The sequence below is a fragment of the Trachinotus anak genome, unplaced genomic scaffold, assembly GCF_046630095.1.
Source record: "Trachinotus anak isolate AG129_WGS33_773 ecotype Australia unplaced genomic scaffold, CSIRO_AGI_Tana_v1 ptg000018l, whole genome shotgun sequence".
Taxonomy (NCBI): Eukaryota; Metazoa; Chordata; class Actinopteri; order Carangiformes; family Carangidae; genus Trachinotus; species Trachinotus anak.
In genome coordinates this window covers 14,274,050-14,291,114 of record NW_027273869.1, presented here as the reverse complement: position 1 = coordinate 14,291,114, position 17,065 = coordinate 14,274,050, and the positions used below count along the sequence as shown (strand labels likewise).

The following is a 17,065-nucleotide window of genomic DNA, read 5'->3' as shown; positions in this document are numbered from 1 at the left end:
TACAACACCATAAAAATCATGTTTTCTAAAATTGTAAATGTCTGGCATATTCTTTGTCTTGTAATGAATAAAGAAATGGTGCAATGTGTGCTTCTTTTTTATTTTATTATATTAACTGTGGTACAGAAGAAGAGAACAACAACGTCCCACATTTTGTGTAAACTTTAGTTAAAGTACATAAATTCTTTTCTTTTCTTTGTGCATATTTAGGTCCGCTGGAAATTTTGGACGCAAAAATCAGTTTGAGTTCAGCTCCTCTCATCTCCCAACAGGTTTCTACAGCCAATATAACAATACTGTAACAACAACAGCACCTCAAAATGTAACAAACATAGAAACTAAATCAATATCACAAGTATTCCACTAACAGAATGTAAGTAAAAGTATAGAATAAACAACATATGACAAATACTTCGACAAATTACTCAAATTCAAACTTACAAGACAAAATCCCAGACTCATGCAGACAACTCTTATTTATCTTATTTATTTCTATTTTTTGCTGTAGAATAATATCAGTGGATTAAAAAGAAGAGAGAAAGTATAGTTACCTGGCTGATAAAATAGTAAAAGGGAGAACAACCAAAGGACTAATTCAATGGGAAATGGGCCAGTTTTGCATTAGTATATCCAAAAGTGGTCATAGTTAACTATAGTTAAATCTTACTCTGTTAATTTTCTTAATATCTAGGCTTGATATTTATTGCTCTTTGCTTTATAAAGCTTACTGTATGTATTAGACATACTAAGGGTTTGCCCTTGTTTCCCTAACACCCTCTAAAAACAGGAGTTTGACAATGTAGAGTCAGTATTAGGTTCAGAAATGAATCCCTGTAACACTGGTTTTCTCGTTTGAAGTGGAGAACGTTCATAGGAGAATATGTCTTAGAACATTTATCGCAATGGATGCAGGTCACATTAAATGTTGACTGCATGGTGCCTACTCTGCAGTGCCTTCACTTCTAAATGTAGTCATAAAAACTACATTTATAATACACTGAAGGCGACTCCAACTATTGGAGTACACTGGCCGAGCAAAGCAGTAGTACTGCCTAGCTACTGTAGTACCTCCTTAGCTTCAGCTATACCTAGTGGCAAAGAGACTCCTTAGACTGCAACAGCCCACATTTGGTTTTAATTGGAGGTGACAGAGTCCCGTGCTGTGTTCTGAGGAGGGTTTGCTGCTGGTGGGCTGCTGCCGAACATCAGCTTCTTGATGATATCCGCATAGAAAGGTCCATAGACAAGTCTGTTGTAGTTGACCAGGGTGATGAACTTTGCCCCCATCATTGCTAGTTCAGGCTTGATGGCAGTCAAGCCAGCTGGTACCTGTTCAAGTTTGGCCTGGGGTTTAGGATCACAGATGAGCATCATGAAGTACTGCTGCACGCGGTCCTCTGCACAGAAATTAAGTGAATGACACAAGGTTAGAAAATTCCAGCTGGGTACATTTCTGGCTTCTCCATTTTTGAGTGAAATTACTCTATCTTACCAACTAGAGTTCGGATGGGATTGTCCCTCTGGGTGATGCTGCAGATCTGGCCCGTGAGAGTGGCCTGCAGGGCAGGGGTCAGTGCAGGGTAGCCCCTCTCTGTTAAAGACTTGTTGAGCTCACAGCAGATCTGAGCACTGACACCCTCTAGTGCCTCTTTCAGGTTAAAGTTCCTAAAGGTGAAAGAGATTGGAGTTCTGGTTTGAACTTCTATTTGATGTGAAGCAGACAGTAGACAACTTGTGGTAATCAGCTGTATGTTTGAATACAGATTGGATTTAAGGAAAGAAAGGTGAACTGACGGTCTGTGCATCCCATCCAACAGCACACTGGTCATCCTCTTCAGGCGGTCAGACAGGGAGGGTAGACCCTGGATAGGCCCTCCGATGGTGCTGTAGACAATGAGCAGCACCTCATTCACCGCCTGACACTGCTGAAGCTTCAGCTGAATCTCTCGCAGACGTATCTCATCTGTTATCCAGGTCTAAAGAGGAACCAAAAATAAAAAGAGCCTTGAAAGAATATAGCTTGACTTTTTGTGAAATGCACTTTTTTTGTGATTAGCTTAGCTTAGCATAAAAACTGGAGGCGACAGTCCAAAACCTGCCAGCAGATTCCTGCTGTTGTTGTTCTATTGATGTTGAAATTTTAATTAATTTAATTTAATTCATAAAAGAAGCTGATGAAATGTTACTCTCTCGCTCTTACAAACACATTCAACACAATCTTACCTCAGGCAGTGGGCTCTTATTGTAGTCCCATGTGAGGATACGGAGGAAGGCAGTTTGGAGGATCTGGAAAGGCCCAGGCACAGGCTGCTGTCCCTTCCCCTGAGTCTGTTCTGTGGGGATGGTGGCCGACAGCAGCTCCTCCTGTGCTGACTTAATCCAGGTGGTGGTGTGGTTCAAAGCATCTGAAGAAAGTAACTCATTAGTTATCATCTAGTTGTAGAGTGGAATTTTTCTTATATATGCAATAATGCTATTCCAGTACATTGTCATACAATTTATCATATTCTTAGTCAGATTTGTCAACACCAAATATCGACATAAGTAGTTTTCTGTAGTATGACAGGTTACACATTTTGTAATTATCAGAACAGAAGTGGTAAAACATTAGTGAAAACTTTTTTTCTTGTTCACTTACTGGGTGTTTTTTCCAGGATGCTCTGGAAGTTTGCCCTCTCACATTCAACACTCTGTCTCTGCAGCACAGGCCGCAGATTATCAATTGTAAAGTTGGCCATATCCATCTTCATCAGGTCCAGCACACGGAAGATCTCCCTAGTGTGGAGAAATGAACCAGCCACTGTGATTTGAGTTGTATTTCATAATTTAGCTAAATAATGAAACATTCATGTATTTTCTTGAGGCAGGCAATAATCTGGTCAGCAAGGAAACGTTTTTTAATATTTTAAACCCCAATTATGTGCTTACCTGAACAGTGTTACTATGTTATCTGTGCTTTCCCGCAGCTTCTTAATGTCCTCATCCCTCACTGGTGCACACATCTTGCCCATGGTGGTGATAATAAAAGAGGAAAGTCCCTGGATGTCTACAGCATCGTTGTCAGCCTGCTGACGAATCAGGTCCATGTCCAGCACCTCCATGATCTGGGTCCTCATTCGATTGGCACCAGGATTAAGGAATGACAGTAAGATCTGTCAAAAGAGGAATATAATTCATTATTTATAATATAACTAATCAGCTGTGCTGCTTAATTTATTACAGTTTTTCTATATATACCCGTCACAAAAGATGGGATGGAGACAAAGAGAAGCAGATGAGTGAACACAGGACCTTTAAATTTTTAGTACTTTTTTATGTGTGAAGCAAAAACACTGTAAATAAACATCAGGAAAATGCCTGACAGAGCAGTGAAGCTGTTTCTATAGATCTAGTGACACTTGAAGCAGCAGACTGTGTGTGCTGACCTCTCTGATCTCCTCCAACAGTCTGATGGCTTGGGCGTACTCAGGCGGGTCATCGTTCAGCTCCGACTCCAGGATGTCCCAGAAGGCCTTGTGGAGATTATCTCTAACTACCTTCCATAAACTAAAAAAATAAATGGAGGATTTTGTTCAGTTGAGTATATTATCCCTCAGGAGCAATGGTCAGACAGTGCTGTTATCACTGGTAAGGATGGCGGGCCAGGACCTGAATAAACTGTGACATGTATCACAGATGGAAATAATTTTTACGATAGCTGCCAGTAATCCTATAAATATAAATTACTATGATGCACTGTGTACTGTCCCTCTCTTCAGACTTCCACTAAAGAAATCATGTTCTTCTGTTCCCTGTCTTCCCCTCATCTCTTTTTTCTCTGTCCTCTTCACTCTCTTGTTCAGTTCAAGTTGTGCTAAAGATAAACAGAGACAGACAGATGGTCAGTGAGTACAGGAGTAAAGGCTACTTGTGATATGGTCATCACTTCTCATCTGTCTCTTTACTGTGAGAGAAGACTGATAAATTTCAATCCATAACTAGAGATATGCATTTGATTGAATGTTGTGCCTCTATATAATACCATACCCCCACTTTAAGCATAATTTGTTCTGACAAGCAAGTGATTTATATCTTGTCTTTAATGAAAGAATTCAGCTGAATTTTGTAGAACCTCCTTTAGGAGACTGTAGCAAAAGTTGGTGATGTTATATTGCATGCCAATCATTAGTAATAATAGACGAACACCTATATAATGTATATGCACTGTACATCATATCAATGTGGTGACTTTATTTCATTTTCATTTATTTCATTTAGTCATTTAGCAGACGCTTTTAGCCAAAGCGACTTACAGAAAGGGGAACAATCAAGGTTAACATTGCCCGTTGATGCATTTTGTCTGGGTTTGTTGATAGTTTTTCATGATTTTTAAAGCCAGTCTTCTTGACTAAATCTAAATAATTCAGCATTGTTTTTGACTGATTCACTTACAGCTTGGCCACAAATAATGGTGTCAGTGGATTTCTGCTGTGCCATGGTACTTTGAAATCAGTGTCGATTGACAGACTCCTTTTACAGGTATTGAACAGACAACATAATAAAACATTTGTATTTGCAATAACAGTTCTCTTCCACTAGGCCTAACATTGTCAATATTGTGAAAGAAAGCATAGCCACAATAAGCAACTCTCTGAGATCACTGAATCTAACTTATTCCAAACTGCAGGAAAAATCTCTGAACAGAGCATATAAATGAAAGGGAGTTGATAAATGATAGGAGTTGACATGATGCATAAATATTGCAAAATTCTACACAGTATACTTTGAACGTAAATGAAACTTGTGAACGTAAATGTTTCAAATGCTAATGTAAAAACAATACTAGAGCTATAGAGGACAGGCTAGTGTATTTTATATTTTTGTCAAACCCTTACCCTCCAATTGATGAAAATATATATATTTTTAACTATAAAACATAAAGAAATGGAGACATAAGATCTTAAGGAGCTGGTATACCTGTTCTGAGGTAGTCTTTCTGGCTCTAGACGGAAGTTGTGGTTCACAATGATCTCATGGGTAAGGCTGAGATTGGAGACATCTACGACAGACTCCATGACTTCATCCAGGGTTAAGGTTTTGGGTGGGCTCGCTGCAGGAACCAAATAATGAACTTTGTAAATAAACAAATGAAATCATTCGACTGTTGAAGCTGCATGATGTGAGTTGTTGGGTGGTTATCGCTGGAATGTGATTACAGATAAAATACAGGCTCTGAAACCTAAATACAGGTGTGAACAAAATAGCAATAGCAATATAGATACCATTTTTCAGTCTGCAGAAACCAAACCACCTAGCAAGCCTTTTCTGAGAGAGGAAAACGAACATGGACATCAAAATGAAAACAGAAAGTCAGATGTTGTCCGTTGGGTTCAGAGAACAGAGAAAAGGATGAGGGTTCAAACTCACAGGAGGGAGAGCAATGTTTGCTGGAGCAGTCGCTAGTGAAGCTTTCACGTGAGCAGTCCAGGTCGCTGGTCGACGTCATGCTGTCACAGCGCTCTGACGATGACTCCACATCACTGCCTTGGTCCTCACTGCTGGACGTGGAGGTGGGTCGCTCATCGTTTAGAGGCATCTTGGCTTACAGCTGCACGTGAGAAGTTGGTAACAACCCTTAGCTCGTTGACTACAACTTCAGCAGAAACTCAAACTGCTCAGAAAGTCACATGTCAATGTGTATTTTACTACTTTCACAGGAATGTGTAAAGAACAGGTTTAGATTTTAACTGGAAAGTCAATCATTCCTCCTTTTATTTTAAATCTTTAGACCTTAGTAGTTTCTAACTGGAACCATAAAAACAGTAAAACATATCTGGCCTTTGGCATCTAGTGATATTCCTTATTTTTTCTTGTTTGCAAGAAATCCAATGAAAAGACCACCAATAATGAATTTATCAAATTAACAAATATTGTCTGTGATGCAAAAGCCTGATTGAACTTATTTCTCTGTGCCATAGAGTTCCATTGTTTTTCAAAAGCTATTAAAAACACATAAATGAGTAATAAAGCTGTTCTCACATGTTTTTCTGTTTTTGTTGTCAGGCAACACAACAAGTATGAAATAATGACTGAAACGGGGCCCATTCAGACTACATGTTAGCCCACAGTCACTTCCAAGCATTTTACAAGCTGCTGCTCTGCACTGCTAAAATCCTGATTTCATACCTGTGACGTTATCTGAAAAAAATCACCAAACAAATGAGAACAGCTGTGCTGTGATTTAGAGAGAAAGTGAGAAGCTCATTCATGTCAGTGGTAAGTTGGTAACACTGCTTGTTCGCGCTGAAGTCATTTAGGAAAGAGCAATGACCAACAGGGAAATGCCAACATTTGGCCAGCCAACCTTATATACGGTTACTTTATCACTCGGTCACGCAGTATTCAGCGGCCTGAAGGTGCTGGAAGTCAGTCCAGCCAAAAGAAAAGTAACCTTAGTTTACCCTGGGCTTGTGTTAGAGGGAGAGAGTGACTATCAGTGAGTGAGAGAGCTTAAACTTTTGACTTTAGCAATAGTTGCTGTTGCCAAGGTAGTTAACAGAGTGTAACAAAAACACCAGTCACACTCAATAAAATAGCTGACAGGCCAGTCACTATGGAAACAGAGATAGCTGTCTTGAGTTTCAACATCAACATCTTATTAAACTCAATGTTGGTGCATTAAGTAATTAATTGGAAAAAGACTTTGGTGTGCTCAGTGTGAGTTTACGACCACAGGGGTTGACAACACTTCCTAAAGTCAGGATATAAACAAAGCCAATTTCCACAACTAGGTGTAAACAAAAGCCTGTATTCCTTCAGGATAAAAACAACAGTGCCCAGGCCTACATGAGATGAATTGTCTCCAGGGCAACATGGGACAACAAAGGGCTTCTGAACAGTCAAAACGATCCTGTTACACCAGTCCCTGTGTTGTTGGTCATCCACACAAACAAAAATACATTAGTAGAAGAAAAAGTGTACTATTTGTAAGCAACGTAAAAAAGCATTTACAAACACACGAACAAATCACCATACTTGGCTAAATAAAAAAAAAAACTAAAATGTATCTTGATTACTGTAACATCTACATTTAAGCAGGCCTCTGCTTTTCTAATATTATCAAAGACATACAGTGCTGACAGAGTGACCCTTGGGTGTTCCTGTCTCTGGTCTCAGTTATCTGCTACCTAAAATGAATGCACACTCCCTCGCTGCTCTTTTGGTTTAAAGATAGCTCACGGGGTGAGGAGGACGGGACTGAGTAGTGTGTGACTTCCGTGTACCCCTGCCACACTTGAAGCTCATTCATTACATCATCTGCTAGACTTGACAGCTAGGTCATAGCAACACAGCAGGCCAATTTTTAGAGATTATCTAGAATGATGGGAGGAGCGCAGTCCAGAAAAGTGATTGCAGATTAGGTCGTCTCTGTCATCTGCTGCTTCATTATGTGAAATCCTCTTTAAGTAGTCTGAATGTTGGACAGGATTAAATGTACTATGCTGTTGTAACAGTCACATAAAAACAAACACATAAAGATAAAACTAAAATGTTTGACATATAAGGACATGGTTAGTGGAATTTGGAGTTACTTTTATTTTATATACAGCAATGTAATGTGGTGTGGTGATAATAATGCATTTGCCCAAGTCTTTTGGATGCATGTTATGAGCTAAGACATAGTGTACATGTACTAGACATGTTGTTACAATAACTCCTGCAGAGACAAAGGCAGCCTTCTGGGATCCAGATTTCACTGCAGTATAATGTAAACAAAAGCAGTGGATAGGGGAGGCTGGGCTTAACACACGGGGGGCTGTCGCTATTGGCTGCAGCTCCCTGTCCGTCATCCCTACATGGAAAATCTTTGGTTACATAGCTGTGCACATGGATGAAAAATATCCACACACGGGTAAGAAGTGGGTACACGTGATTCGACCCACAGACCAAAACAAGAGCTGCACACACGTTTAAAATAAATACAATTATTGCTGTGACCTCGGCTGAACCCTGAAACAAAAAGTACGCATCTGTTGTGACTGGCTGTCAAAGTCATCGCTGTTGTTTACAGTATTACAGCCTATTTGTTGATTAACCAAACGCCCTGGCTACAACAGCAGGATATAAATCATGAATTTGGTTAACTCCACCACAGCAGCTGTACTTTGAAACAACAATAACTGACATGCTAGTTGTTATTTGAAATCTTCGACGACCCAAGTTTCCGTTGCACAACAACGCGAGAAATAAAACACAAAAGTTGCCGACAGAGCCAGCCGAGTGATTCATATTTGTCGACAGAGTAAAAATGTGCTGAATAAAAGCGACTTTTACCTCATTCAAGTCTCCGAAAAAAGGGAGACTAACGGCAAAAAAATAGCTCAGCTCCGAGGGAGGAAACCCGCCGTCGCCCTGTGTTCGTCTCCGTTTAAAGGTCCGTCGAGCCCCAGCTGGCTTTGAGGACGAACGGGCGAGACCATTTCACAAATAGGGGTGTTCAGCCTATAAACAAAGGCTGAGCAAGAGGTTCATGACAATAGAGCCGACCGTTTTCTTTAAAAAAAAATGTGTGTTTAATATTTTAAAACGTGAATCTAAATTTATACCGTCCGTCCATGAATTTATGTGAAATATATATGAAATTACTCCAAGCTCTACCACACTTGGTTGAAATGGTACACTCCGCTCCGCTTCACATGGGACGTCTTTGTTTACGGATGTGACCTCAGTGTACCTAACCACAATATGGGGACAAGATTGAGTTCACACTGAGTCACACTCACCCTTAATTTGGTAACACAAAATTGTCCATAAGGTATATTATTACATCTTAGATTGCTTTATGAAAAAAGTAAATAATCATGAAAATGTAGGATATAAGTAAGGATAAATGCCATTAAATTTGATAGATTGAAATTAAGAAAATAAAAGACAGATAAAACCATTTATGAGAAAGTAATCTTAAAAGATATATGGCATATGTTAAGATTACAATTCTACAGTAAACTACAAATGGTTATGTTCAGGCCTGTAAATCTTCCCACAGCAGGCATTTTGAGTTGTAACACAAGAATGTCTCTGTTCTATTTAAGTGAGCCATGAAAGTGTGAGAAGGCATCATTGTTTTATTGGGTATTATGATTTGTTTTTATTATTTGTGCTTTTGGTACTGTGACATGTCAAAGTGGCCACTAGATGGTAGTAAAGTCTCTGCTATGGGATGCACGAGGAGACGCTTCTTTGTAGATAAAAATGTGGTGCTCAAGTACAAGTGTGTATTTGCAAAGTTAATGTATCAGTGATAACTGGGATTAAAAATGACCTGTTTGCATCTTCATTTCAATTCCATCAAAATAGAAACAAGCATTAAGCTTTTTAGCATTAGTTAAGATAAGATAGGATATTAGTCCCACAGTGGAGAAATTCACTTTCAATTAAAATGGTAATTGTATGTGAGAAATTCAATTTTTGGATTAAGAAATTCATATTAAACTTGTTGCATTGCTGATTATTAATACAAACACTTACTGATGAAAGCAAAATATTGTTTATAGTCTGGATTTAATGTTGACATATGAAACAACATATGAATATTATATGAATATTCATATTTGACGTGTGAATGTTCCAAAAAAGATAAAAGGTCATGACACATACACATTTAAGCCATGTGTACATTTTATGTAAAATCAAATAAAATAATGTCATTGCATAGCAAGTTTACTGCAGACCCCCCGCAATTTCTTTGAAATATTACAGTTTATTACAGTGTATTATGACATCTTCACCACATGCCCCAGTAAGTAGAATTCCAGTGTGATAACAATGTCTTTAAATGCCACAACACAATTCTTGTCAGTGTCCAAGAATGAATGTAATTAGACAGATGTTAACAGTCAACCCCAGTACCATTTGTTAAGATCGTTAAAGGCTTGGTATCTTCTGTTATTTTGTATGAAACTACAAGCTCTGCAGGCATGTTCTCTGCCAAAGTCAGACATTTGAACTTCAAACTTGTTTTTCCAGTTGAAGTATTTCATGTATTCAGTATTATTTTGGTCAAGGTGAAGTACCCACTCTGCCAGCTCCTGTGGAGAGGAGAAGTCATCGACATGAATGAAGGAATCAGATGGGATGTGGTCCTCATAATTTTGTCTTGGAGGTCCAAGAGTTATTGGTACAGTTCCTAGTTGCAAAGGACTGTATAACTTCTCTGTAATATAGTCTCTGTAAATAGAGTTTTCAAAGGAGAGGTAGAATTTACAACTAGATATTATCTTTATACGTTCTTCACCAGTTATGCGTTTGTTAAAAGCACTCCCATAACCATTTATCTGGAGATGTTTTTTCAGTTCATCGTAGTACTGAACTCTCTTATAGTTTGGGTTCCAGTTGCTCACAATCCAACAGACCAATTTATCTTTTGCTGGCAGTTCAAAAGTCACATTCTCAGATGGTCGCAGCGTCAAATGCCCATAAGGCACAGGAATACTTGAATCAAGACGGTAATTGCATGTCAAGTTGAATAAGTGATTGAGTTCAGCCATTTGTCCTGAGTTTGCAGGTGACTCCATATTTGACCACACCCATTTCTGAAACCAGGGACGTGGCTCTTTTGGCAAGGATGCTAGATTTATGTCCCTGTGGTGGAAGATGATCCCCTGGACTTTATGGTAGAGCGATTTGTCATCTGTCAACTGGCATCTGATATTGTATATATTGCAGCTGAGGTCAAACTTGTAGCCAAATGGCCACATCCAGACCAAGAGAACAGGGCCGGGCTCAGCGTCCACTGTTGCAGCCTGGATCCCATTGGTGTCACTGTGAGTTGAGTCGCTGTGCTGGTTGGAGGAGTTTGAGTCCTGGGCCTTTGTTTCCTTTGCACACAGAACTGTGGGGAACTTGATGTCTGGCTTGTAGTATACAAAGAAAATGACTACAGAACCCACCACCAACAGGCAGGTGAGGGCCACTTGGTGCAGAGAGGGCCTCTGGCAGCCCGAGGACATGGCTCACCTTTGGAGAGAGAATAGATCCATTTATTGTATACCGTTTGATTTGACAATAAATTGTGTTGTTAGCTGTCCTATGGGCAATCACTGTCATTTTCAATGTAATTTTATTTCATTTTCTGAATCTGCCTGAACAGTCACATGGTGAAGTGAATGTATGAAAGGGGTTTATTGAGTACTGTACTGATGTTTCTGTATATTCTCAGACTTAAATAAACAAAGAGCCACTTGGTGATCTTATTGGATATTTTTGATGGACTTTTTAAAAAAAATTATAGCTTATCACTTCTTCCCACAGAATAAACGACAGGATCCAACACGAAGGAAAGCCATGAGAGGTGTGGCTTGACAGTATATGAGGAAGCAGTAGAATAGAGTCATGCATGTCACTAAATCCCGGTATCACTTATATAGGAACAGCAGAGGCAACAATGGAGTTATAAGATTGGAACAACAAAGGACAGAGATGTATAATCTTTAAATATTAAACACAAATGACAAAGTTATAGTAAGAGAAACTAACCACCCCAGGTGACTATCAACAAATATAATCATGTGACTATAAATTAAGAAAGTATAATGCACTAAATCCCCTACTAATTCCATCTTGGACTTTTATCCAAAGTAAATATATATATATATATATATATGACATTACATGATAATTTAACTCAGTGTAAGAAGAAATATTTAACCCAAAACGTTGAAATAAGCTACATATGTACAGGGTAACCTGTGGTATTGTACAGACAAGCTCTTGACAACAAGTACAAAAGAAAGACAAGGAAAGAAAAAAAGAAAAAACAAAAGAGGCCAACTCCCCACACATGATCTAATGACAATGAAGTGGAAAGAGGCAAATGCTGTTCACAGAACAGGTTGTGCCGGTCAAGCAAGCTCCTCATATGTTTGACGATAAAACAAACCTGTTGAGCACATTCAGAAACAAGCGGAAAAGTCATGGACTAACTACCTTAAAATGCAGCAAGCTCGCATACCGGTTGGGTTTGAGTGAGCAAGAACTCCTGATAACTGGACTGGGTGTGACATAGCAGGTCAGTTATCTTAATTTGAAGCTTAGTGACAGGTTAAAGTGTTACCTATTTGTTTAAGCCATACCTAGATCAGAGTTTAATCTTAACTGAGAATGTTCTAAGAGTTCTTGTTAAATTGATGACACCAGTAGTATTTACCAGTGGAACTGTTTACCCCTTGAGGGTGAATTCACTCGTCTCTATGCTCATTTTACCCCTACTTTGGAGACAAATTGTGCAATGGGTACATATTTATATAGTAATTATTCAAAACCAGTACACCCATATTTTGTGCTAAATTAAAAAAAAACATTGAAAAATCGGCTCATGATGAAGGGACTGCACGATGAAGAATGAAGAAGAAGTGCCATAAGCAAACTGGTTAAATGCCTTGGGTTGTATAAAGTGTCGACATACTGGGAAACTGGAGAAGTCATATTATTTAAACCCTTGTATTCCCAACATGCATTAACCATGCTTCTAAAAAGTAAGAGACGCTTTAAAAGTAAAATCATTTAATCAAATTTGATCTTAAATCCTAAATCTCACCCACCCAAAACCTGAAGTTTTAGTGGTACTATGGTGTATGAGAAATACTAGAGCTAAAAATCCATTCACTTTTATTATTTCATCTTTAGTTGTCATTAATATTTTTGTCAGGTTCCTGCACTTGATTAAAAAATGAGAAAAGAAAAAGATGTGCTACAGTTTAATTCTACCTTTGAACTGTGATATAAATTAATGAGTCTATGTCTGATACCAACCACCCAAAGACAGAAGCAAAAACTATTTTTTATTTCACTAATGCATCGTAAGAGCTTAATGAAATGTGTAACTGATGTCTGGACAGAGTCGCCCACCTTTGTTCAGCGCAGTAGTCAATAGATGTTTAAAGGCGTGGTGCAGACAGCTCTGTACTTTTCAACTAACTTCTGCTAGTCTGATAAAATGACTTAAAACTAAAGTCCACTGAGGCACAGCTAATATTGTAATAAGAAACATAGACCAACATTCTCACCTTGAAGTAGAAAAACACAGGTAAAAAAAATACTGCAGAACTTTTCCTGATAGCGCAGATCCTGTAAATGCCACAAGAGAATTTACCTTCCCCTTTTCCCTTGAGTCTCAATTATCTGTTGTCATTTTACACTCTGGCCCTTTGCTGGAGTGACAGGAAGTGCTGCACTGTCACCTGATAGTATACTGATGTTCTCAGGGCTGTTATCACATTTAAGACCAGATTCTACCTGGTTGCAGAGCAAGAAAGAGGACACTGTTTGTCAAGGCACACCTACTTTTAGGTTTCACTCATCCAATCAAGATTACACACGGGATTCAAAATTCAAAAACAATATGAAGTAAAATGAGAGATGAGATGAGATCAATGTGTTTATTTTATTAAATTATTATTTTATTAATTATTTTGCGTCATTATCAGTCAAATTCATCTTTTGTGTAAGGAGGTGGAGAGAAAGTTTCTATCCATCCATCCAGTGGACAAAAGGAACACTGGAGTGGATAGAGACAAGGCGACCAGATGAAAAAAAGATCCACATCTGCCATCAAGATATTGTCATATGTGCATCCTAACACGATATATTTCATTTTTTAAATAGCACGGTTATCGTCCATACCAATGTATTATGATACACCTAGTGCCTACGGGGTATTGTATAGGAAAGGAGAAAGACATTACATGAATACTGGTTACAAAGTTCAGTTCCTCTTTTTCAGTTATGATGTAGAGATTCTGGAAAAATATACTTAAGTATAGTTCTCAAGTAAATGTACGTTGTTACTGTCCACCCCTGAGTATAATGTATTTTTCAGTCATTTATCAGTTGCAATAGGGTATTCTTACAAGAACTAGATTCACATTCACAATTTCACAATTACTACTTGTTTGTGCTGGATAGCCCAGGGACACAATGTTGTAATGCACCCAAGGTAATGGGAACTTGTAAGCTGACAAAAACAAGAAAAACAAGAATTACCAACTCACGGTTGTAAGCCTCTGCCTATCAGGTTCCAAGAAACATGGTTACACTCTAATGTTGCAGAACAATGTTACAGGGAAGCTGAACTTGAAATCATAGCATATGAATTCTTGAGTGATGGCCTTTTTGTGAGGTCATGAGACATTGGGGGGGGAGGGGGGGGGGGGGGGGGGGGGGGGTCTGTGGTTGAAGATGGGTGTGGTCCAACTTGAAAATTTATTTTATTTGGTAATCACTAGTTGGAACTTTCTTGTTTCCTTTCTAGGACAAGGAAAGCCATGAGAAGTGTGGCTTGACAGTATATGAGGAAGCAGTAGAATAGAGTCATGCATCTCCACCATGTTGATAGCTGCCATTACTGTCATTACATTAAAAGTCTGTTTGTCATGCAAATGTTTACCTTTGACAAATAAATTTGGATGTTAAACAATAATCACCTTGCTGTTGTATACCTCTGCCAACGAGCCCAGCAGGAAATATGGTCACAATCTCCTCTTTCTGAGTTACAGCATTGAATAATAGCTAGAAGCGTTTTTGCAGACCATTATGACGTCACAGTGAAGTTGACTTTTGACCATTTGAATATAAAATATTGTCACTTCATCATTTTATCCTATTTGTGTTAAACTGTGTCATAATTAGCATATGAATTTGAGTTATGTTGTAACAAATATTTTGTGACATCACAGTGACCTTTGACCTTTGATCACCAAATTCTAATCAGTTTATCCTCATGTCCAAGTGAATCTTTGTGCCAGATGTAATGAAATTCGTTTTGGGCGTTCCTGCATTCACAACAATGTGAATTCACCATCACCTTGAACTTTGACCTTTGCCCACTAAAACAGGTCATCTTTGAGTCCAAGGGGACATCTGTGCCATATTTGAAGGGATTCGCTGAGAACCAGACAGACAAACCGGCAGAGGCAGAATGACTTGCAGTCACAGGTGTGTCAAACAGTTCTTACTCTGTTATTGCAAGGTGTCAATAAGCTATGTGCTGTTCTTGCTTTCCTACAGGACCTACGCCCATCTGGTGTTACAATAATGGAACCAAGCCTTATAGTTTGTTTTGGGTACATTAACTGTCACGAACATCATCGTTCTTATATTTAACTCAAAATTGTTAAATTAACTTAAAACTGTATAACTGACTGATCACAGCTACAACCACGCAACATGAACTTTGGATGAACATGTGGATGAGTATGATGATCACAGTGGTGCCCTTTGTCTTTTGTTTTTTTTTTTTTTCTATAAGGAAAAACATTTTATGACATGTTGTATTGTAACTTTACATTTATTACTGTTACTTTTCCCCTAAACAGTTCTACACATGTAACAACAACTCTTTGGATATTTTCAATTGTAACATCAGCAATGACTTGAATAGCTACAGTAGCATGAAAACTGTATTTCCACTCCTTCATGACATATTCTATTTTTGCATATTTGTTGCACTCACTTGTTTCATTCATCAGGATTATATTATATAAATCATAGAAAACCTGACTAAACACAAAATGTTTTTGAAATATTAACTTAACTTAACTTTTTCTTAAAGTATCCAACAACTATAGCCCCCCAATGAGAAAATGTAACTGTCCTCTTAGTTAGTTCATAGGTTGATAATTGGGTTGAATGCAAGCTTCATGAGACATCTCATAGCTTATGTCAATGGTTATTGTGTGACTGGACTTAGACTGTGACTGTGACTGGTGCGTGGACAATGATTACAACAGGTGCTGGTAAAAAGAGATTTAGGGAAGCTGAGCCAGAGTTAATGGTGGAGCAGTTCAGGCAGAGGCAGCAGGACTGTCGGCTGATAGGCACTGAGACTGAGGTCAACAGAGGGTGATTGAAGAGATAGTTGTTTTTTCAGGTGAACACGAGGGAAGTACAAACTTCAGCTTATGTTTGGCCATAGAGTTAGTGCCACGCTGGTGAATTGAATGACATTGACTGAGTGGATGATTAACAAGTACAAAGGTGGATTGGCTGCAGGAAGGAAACAGAGCACCATGACAAACAGTGAGCTACATACTTGAAAAACAAGAAACCCAAGAAAATGGAACAGGATTTAAGGAGAGCCACATCTGATGCCATGGCCTTAGCCCTAGGCCCTCTGCCACAGGCATTTTGATATGTGCTTATTTTGTACAAAATGTTTGCAAAGTTGACGGAATTCAATGTTGTTGTTGTCGGGTCGTCAGACATCCATAATTTTCACACGGCTGTCTCCTCTATTTCGATTTACAGTTTAAAAAGAATTGGAGGCAAGCCAGAGGAGTAATTACAGGAGCAATAAAGGACAAAGATACCGTGACTGAGAAATAAACCTGATGGTACATTAAACATTAGCCTAAAAGAGGAAATAAAGTGGGTTGGAAATATGTTGAATAAGTTTGGTGTAGAGTTGTTGTGGGTGTGAACTGCAAATTTGTAGTAACTGCTAAAGAGCTGAGCCTGATCTGAAATAAGTTATATTATAGTTACATTTTGGTTAGATCTCATAGTGCTGCAATTTCCTGAAAAATAAATACTGTGTGTGTCATGTTGGCTTTTTTTTTTCTTTTTTTTTGAATCTGTTTCAATTTGATGTAAATTAAATATATCAATGTAGCATCATAATTCCTACTTGTGTGATTTGATCAAATTTATCTCATGAAACATCTTAAAAATGTGTTTTTTGGGAAGTGTTTGGAAAGGATGTACTGGAAAAGGTAGGAGCCTCGGCTGACAGAATATCATCATCTCTATTCTACAACTGGGCCATTGTGGTGTGGATGAAAATCATATGCAAACACACGCACAAATTCCGTTTGGCACATGGAGATAATAGCCCGCAACATATTGCTGCCTGAAGAGAATGTAAATAAGCTGTTGGCAAAGCAAGCACCAGCTGAACCAACCTGTGACCTGAGAATACAGCAGGCTCTATAAACGTGGAGCAGTCACAACCGTGGAATACACATCCTTTACTAATTCATCCTGGAATATATAAAGTCTGAGGTCGACTGACTTTGCTATTAAGAGCAGAAGC

General features: G+C 38.6%; 2 protein-coding genes across 3 annotated transcripts; both read right to left on the bottom strand.

The window, feature by feature from the left end:
• Positions 1 to 86: 86 nt before the first annotated feature.
• On the bottom strand, positions 87 to 8,452 carry tcp11l2 (t-complex 11, testis-specific-like 2). 2 transcript variants are annotated; one of them, XM_071502412.1, is made up of 10 exons: positions 8,314 to 8,452; positions 5,407 to 5,587; positions 4,957 to 5,089; positions 3,426 to 3,546; positions 2,929 to 3,152; positions 2,639 to 2,775; positions 2,224 to 2,405; positions 1,795 to 1,976; positions 1,493 to 1,665; positions 87 to 1,397 (listed from the first exon to the last, which is right to left on the bottom strand). In XM_071502412.1, the coding sequence occupies exons 2-10, from the start codon at positions 5,573 to 5,575 to the stop codon at positions 1,135 to 1,137; spliced, it is 1,584 nt and encodes a 527-aa protein (XP_071358513.1). In that variant the 5' UTR covers positions 5,576 to 5,587; positions 8,314 to 8,452; the 3' UTR covers positions 87 to 1,134. The 2 variants fall into 2 exon arrangements, with proteins under 2 accessions (XP_071358513.1, XP_071358514.1); XM_071502413.1 differs by lacking the exons at positions 5,407 to 5,587; positions 8,314 to 8,452 and adding an exon at positions 3,727 to 3,853.
• Positions 8,453 to 9,521: 1,069 nt separating this feature from the next.
• LOC139635401 (4-galactosyl-N-acetylglucosaminide 3-alpha-L-fucosyltransferase 9-like) lies at positions 9,522 to 13,264 on the bottom strand. The gene is made up of 2 exons (XM_071502717.1): positions 13,044 to 13,264; positions 9,522 to 10,995 (listed from the first exon to the last, which is right to left on the bottom strand). Exon 2 carries the CDS (start codon positions 10,986 to 10,988, stop codon positions 9,876 to 9,878), a length of 1,113 nt encoding a protein of 370 aa, XP_071358818.1. The 5' UTR covers positions 10,989 to 10,995; positions 13,044 to 13,264; the 3' UTR covers positions 9,522 to 9,875.
• Positions 13,265 to 17,065: the final 3,801 nt, after the last annotated feature.